At 45.1% G+C, this 6,052-nt stretch overlaps 1 protein-coding gene across 3 annotated transcripts; it reads right to left on the reverse strand.

The window, feature by feature from the left end:
• Positions 1 to 719: 719 nt before the first annotated feature.
• LOC144700777 (tryptophan aminotransferase-related protein 2-like) lies at positions 720 to 5,314 on the reverse strand. Of its 3 annotated transcripts, none has more exons than XM_078572298.1 (5): positions 4,938 to 5,314; positions 3,992 to 4,298; positions 2,591 to 2,871; positions 1,636 to 1,937; positions 720 to 1,051 (listed from the first exon to the last, which is right to left on the reverse strand). In XM_078572298.1, exons 1-5 carry the CDS (start codon positions 4,988 to 4,990, stop codon positions 867 to 869), a joined length of 1,128 nt encoding a protein of 375 aa, XP_078428424.1. In that variant the 5' UTR covers positions 4,991 to 5,314; the 3' UTR covers positions 720 to 866. The 3 variants fall into 3 exon arrangements, with proteins under 3 accessions (XP_078428424.1, XP_078428422.1, XP_078428423.1); XM_078572296.1 differs by lacking the exon at positions 4,938 to 5,314 and adding an exon at positions 4,567 to 4,672; XM_078572297.1 differs by lacking the exon at positions 4,938 to 5,314 and adding an exon at positions 4,401 to 4,558.
• Positions 5,315 to 6,052: the final 738 nt, after the last annotated feature.

Consider the following 6,052-nt stretch of genomic DNA (forward strand, 5'->3'; position numbering starts at 1 on the left):
ACAATTTTTTTACCTTTTTTCAAAGTGGTAATGTTCGTGAACGAACCAAACACGAACACAAACACAAACAAGGATTTTTCCCTGTTCATTCATCGACGAACAGCTTCAAAAGAGCAACCATCCTCCGCTCGTTCAGTAATCTGACCCATCCAACACTTCAAAAAGAAACTGCAGACACTGCCTTCCTCATCATGGCGGCGGAGATAGCTTTTATGACCATAAAGAGCAAGACATTGACTTTCAACTAACATCAGAATGGTAATGGAACAGAAGCCTTTGTCATGGTAATGGAACTGTTCCATTCCCTTAACGAGTGCTGGTAAATTACTGCCTGTTTGCAACCGGCTTCCATCCATTCCGTAATCGTACTCGTACAAGCCCACTAAAGAAAATACAGGCCTGATGGAGGACTGCCTTAGGCATCAGGACTGCTGAGTTAGCTTTTATGATCATAATGGGCAAGACATTGACTTTCAACTAACATCAGTCAACCATCCTCGCATCAGATTGTAAAACGGAACAGAAGCTTTCACACATCCCGTTCCATTCTATCATCGGATGCAGGCGATTTACTATAGGTTTACAACCGTCCTCCGCCTGTTCAGTAATCCATCCCGTCCAGCCCCTCAAGAGAAACTGCAGACACTGTGATGGAGGCCTGCCTTCGGCATCAGGGCGGCAGAGATAGCTTTTATGATCATAAAGAGCAAGACGTTGACTTGCAACTAACAGGTTTACTCTTATTGAGAACAAAGCATAAATAGCCGAAAGGAGTTGACTTTGGCCTTGGATACGGGGGATGGATCAAGAGACCTCATTTTCAAAAGAAACCCACGCCATTGGCCCGAGAAATGTTGACTTTGGCATCATCGGATGGCCAGGATCCTCTGAATGAAGCAGTCAAACACCTCGTCCTCGGCCAGCATGCTGACTCTTACATATCTGCGGTCAGCGCCAAAGTGAGCACCACCCCTGGAGACAATGCCCAGGCTCTTGAGAAAGCTCTCGCAGTCGTCCACATCAGGCCTCTCACATTTGAGCCACGCAAAAGCTGGGGATAAAGAAAACCAATAATTAAGGCCTCTCACGTTTGCAAACGAACCAAACACGAACACGAACAAGGATTTTTCCCTGTTCGTTCATCAACGAACAGCTTTAAAAGAGCAACCTAGCTAGGGTTCGGGGACGGATGATGAAATGATAATTTGATCAGTCATCCATCACAGAGTCTGCAGTTTCGGTCTGTTTCCAACCTTCAGTGAGCTGAACGGATGACAGAACAGACAAAGAATTGTTTAAAAACCGTGGAGTAAATGGGAGTTACAAAGGCCCTCGCCAACCATTGCACTTATGTCATCCACCCTCTTGTTGATGAAAATTTCTGGATGGACAGTTGACATCATCCATCAATTGTCATTCTCATGAAATTTAGTGAAAATGAAATCATGTGAACGTCATTGATGGTCGTCATCCGCAATCCGTCAACGTCAACATGAAGCTGTCATCTGGACCTACCAACCCAAGTTTTGAGGACAGGACAGATGACTGATGACGGAATGGGATGGAACAGATGATGGATCATCTGTCCCTGAAACTTAAAACAGAGTATAAAGATAAAGATGAACCAATTTTTACCTGGGTGGGGCTCGGATTTCTCCCCGGAGAATCGGCAGTTGGGAGAGGGGAATTTGGGGAGGACGAAGGAGGAGCTCTTCGTCACGGCCTCCCTCAGCCGCCGCCATCTCTCGGTCATGAGAAGGCGAGCAGAGTCAAAGAACCTCTCTCTTCCAAGTGTGTTCTGAGTTTCATAGCTGTCTGCTATGGAGGTCATGATCATGGCGGCCCGCAGCTGGGAGTCTTTAGACACCCCAAGCGTGTTCAGCGTTATGAATTTCGTCATCTTTCTTGCCACATCCTCATCCTTGACTAATGCCCACCTGGCCCACAAGATGGAAGTCAACCCTAATCATTAGAATGGGCTCAAATCCAGATTGCGTGAAGATGTCAGGGATCATAATAGTGATGATGACAATGATGGGAATGTTATTCAATTCGATCCCTCCATAGCAGATAATGCAGTTGGGAAAATAAAAAATACGATGATGATTATGATAGTGATGGTGAAGATGAGGTATATTTTTCCAGATGGTGATTATGATTACGATGATGGTATTCAATTTTATCCCTGCACACTGGACCAGCCCAGGGTTATTCCAGATGATGATGTTATTCAATTCGATCCCTGCACTGCAGATCAACCACTTAAGAAGCAAAAAAGAATGATGATGCTGAAGATGAGAACTATTTTACCAGATGACGAGGATGATGAAAATCTATATCTACAACACAGATCAACAGATTGGGTAGAGAAAAAGCATGATGATGATGATGACAACAGCGATGATGACTGTAATGGTGACGATGATGTGGAGGATGAGGATGAATATTTCACCAGATGATGATATTCAATTCGAGCTGCGCACAAGAAATTTAACAGTTCGGAAGAGGAAACGCGTATGATGGCGATGGCGATGACGATGAAGATGATAGTGACGATGATGATGATGATGGATATGGTAGAAAATTTTACCCAATGCGTGTCCCAGCATGGCCAGTTAACTTGGAGAAGGTGAAAAGCATGATGTCATGGTTGGCTTCATATGTTATAGGTGCATACTGGGGCCAATAGTATGCCAAATCGTAGATCCGATGGCCCTTATCTTCACTTAGAACAGCCTGATTCATAAACCCATCAGGATTATTAGGCATGCAGATCACCTCAATGAAGGGACCATCTTCCTTGAATGTCCTCGCATCGCCAGCCCATCTATACAACCCCGACCGTAGATAATCCACATGTTCTGCATAGAACTGCAAACACAAACCATCAAATCATGGATAGAACATCATCACAGCAACGCATTTTTCATGATTTACTCTGCAGATATTTTCCAAAAACAAGCATGGACCCCTCACTGAAGATGTTTCCACAAAAAGAACTCTCCATACTTGGATAGGAAGATTCAAAAAATATGATTAGGATAGAATTTCAATCAAGGATAGAATGGTATCAGGGCCACAAATTTTCATGGTTTAATATCCAAAAGCATGAACAGGCCACTGAAAACGTTTCCATAAAAAGAACTCAGTATCTTTGCAGATAGAGAAATAGAAATAGCAAAGTAGTGATAGAGAAATAAAGATAGAGATAAAGATAGAAATAGAAAGATAGAGATAAAGCGACAAAGAGATAGAAATAGAGTTAGAAAGAGAGATACCAGAGACAGAGATCCATATACTAGAGATAGAGAGGGATAGAAGAATAGAGGTGTAGAGATAAATATAGAGAGAGGGATAGAGATAGAATAATAGAGATGTAGATATAGAAAGATAGAGATAAATATAGAGATGGAGAGAGAGATAAAGATATAGATGCATATAGAGAAAGAGATAGAGATAAAGAGATACAGACAGAAATAGAGATAAAGATAGAGAAAAATAAAGGGATGGATAGAGTGAGAAATAGAGGGATAGAGATAGAGAGAGATAAATAGAAGAGATGGATAGAGAGAGAAAGAGAGGGATAGGAAGAGATAAAGAGATAGAGAGAGATATAAAGATATACAGAGAGAGAGAGAGAAGTAGAGGGATAGAGAGATAGAGGGTTAGAGACAGAGAGAGAGAGAGAGATAAAGAGATAAGAGAGAGGGATAGAGAGAGAGAGATAAAGAGATAGAGAGAGAAAGAGGGATAGAGAGATAGAGATAGAGAGAGAAATAGATTGATAGAGAGATAGAGAGAGAAAGATAAAGGGAGAATAGAGGGATAGAGAGAGAAGTAGAGAGATAGAGATATATATATATATATAGACTATAGAGATATATATATATAGAGAGAGAGAGAGAGAAGTAGAGAGAGATATAGAGATAGAGATAGAGAGAAATAATGAGAGAGAACTAGAGAGATAGAGAGAGGGAGAGGGAGAATGAACCGAATAGAAGGGGGCGGCTGAGACGACGGGAAGGGGCTGGGCGTCGTGGGTGGAGGAGATGGCAAAGAGGGCGGCCTGGAAGAGCTGCGTGGAGCCGACCCCCACGACGAGGTGCTTCCCCTGCACCCTCGCATTGCCCACTACCCCATGCAACCTCGCTATCTGCTCCTGCAGCGCCCCCTCCATGAACCAGCACGGCCCCTCCCCCCCCCTCGAGAAGTAGCTCATCTTCTCCCAGCTCCTTATCACCACCGCCCCTTCCCCTCCCTCCTCCCTCCAGTACTCCTCGAACATGCTCGGATCCCCCCTGCACACCATCACCCATCATCATCACCATACCCGCATTCACATATCCTAGAGAGAGAGACGGATGCATGCATGCTAGAGAGAGAGATGCATGGAGATTTACAGAGGGGTCTGGAGGAGCTTGGCCCATGGAGGTGGAGAAGAGGAGGGTGGAGGAGGAGAGGAAGAAAGAATGGATTTTTTTTTTGATAAGAGGGGAATGGGGGGTTGTGTCCTAGAGAGAGAGATGAACGCATGCATGTATGCATGTGGGATGCATAGAGATTTACAATTCTAAGTTGTTGGGAAGGAGAGGAGAAGGGTCTGGAGAAGCTTGCCCCATTGAGGGTGGAAGAAGAGGAAGAAACAATGATGATTTTGATAAGAGGGGGATGGGGGGGTTGTGTTCGAGAGAGAGAGATGGACGCATGCCTCCATGTATGTGTCCTAGAGAGAGAGAGATGCGGAGACTTACATTTCTAAGTTGATGGGGAGGTGGGGAGAAGGGTTTGGGGAAGCTTGGCCCATGGAGGAGGTGGAAAGAGAGGAAGAAATAATGGATTTTTTTATAAGAGGGGGATGGGGGGTTGTGTCCTAGAGAGAGAGATGAATGCATGCCTCCATGTATGTGTCCTAGAGAGAGAGAGATGCGGAGACTTACATTTCTAAGTTGATGGGGAGGGGGGGAGAAGGGTCTGGAGAAGCTTGGCCCATGGAGGTGGAGAAGAGGAGGCTGGCAAGAAGAGGAGCGTGGAGGAGAGGAGGAAAGAATGATAATTTTTTATAGAGTGGGGGATGTGTTTGTGACTTTGTCCCCTGGCTGGGATGCGGGTTCCACCGTATATGTATTTTGGCGCTTTCTCTCTCTAGATGGAGTCTTGGAGAGGCGCCTCTTTCTCTCTCTCTCTCTGGATAGGGGTGGAAGAGTGGCAGCCGGCAGGGCAACACGACTAGGCCTCGGTCCACAGAGAAGTGATGCAAAAAAACTGGGTCCCTCCCCCTCTCTCTCCTCTCTCTCTTTCTCTCTCTATCTCTCTTTCAATCTCTCTCTGCTCTTTCTGTCTGTCTGTGTCTCCTCTCTCTGTCTCCCTCCCGTCTCTCTCTCCTCTCTCTGTCTCCCTCCCGTCTCTCTCTCCTCTCTCTCTGTCTCACCCCTCTTCTCTCTCTCTTCTCTCTCTTCCTCTCTCTCTTTTTCTCCCCCTACTCTTCTCTCTTTTCTCTCTCTTCCTCCTCTCTCTCTCTTTCTCTCCCCCTACTCTTCTCTCTCTCTTTTCTCTCTCTTCGTCCTCTCTCTCTGTTCTCTCTCTTCGTCCTCTCTCTCTGTTCTCTCTCTTTCTCTCCCCCTTCTCTCTCTTCCTCCTCTCTCTCTCCGTCCTCTCTCTTCGTCTCTCTCTCTATGTCCCCCTCCTCTCTTTCTCTCCTCTCCCTCTATTTCTTTATCTCTCTCTCTATATATATATCTCTCTCTCTCCTTCCTCTCTCTCTCCATTTCTTGGTACTTGAGAAGTTCCTGCGCTTGTGGGAAAAGATGGAGAAGAGCCGCAGCCATCAAAGCCCTCCCTCTCCTCTCCTCAGTTATGCATATCAATATTTTAATATTCATGGCTCTGCCGCCTACCAAATCCATCAGTGGATTTCATTGTCCTCTACTGCATGGATATTTCCCCACCTTTCCCTCTCATGGAATCTCCTCCATGGAATTTCCCATGTAAATGAGCACCTGACTACTTATAGACATATAAATAAGAACACGGATATAATAAAGGGATGACTGTA

The sequence above is a fragment of the Wolffia australiana genome, chromosome 3, assembly GCF_029677425.1.
Source record: "Wolffia australiana isolate 7733 chromosome 3, ASM2967742v1".
In the NCBI taxonomy this organism is placed as follows: domain Eukaryota; kingdom Viridiplantae; phylum Streptophyta; class Magnoliopsida; order Alismatales; family Araceae; genus Wolffia; species Wolffia australiana.

Coding starts and splice junctions, on each gene's coding strand:
- LOC144700777 (XM_078572297.1), bottom strand. CDS start 4,537: ATGCATGCGTTCATCTCTCTCTCTAGGACACAACCCCCCATTCCCCTC. Junction 2,872..3,991: donor CAGCCGCCCCCTTCTATTCG/GTTCATTCTCCC, acceptor TTGTGTTTGCAG/TTCTATGCAGAACATGTGGA. Junction 1,052..1,635: donor GAAATCCGAGCCCCACCCAG/GTAAAAATTGGT, acceptor CTTTATCCCCAG/CTTTTGCGTGGCTCAAATGT.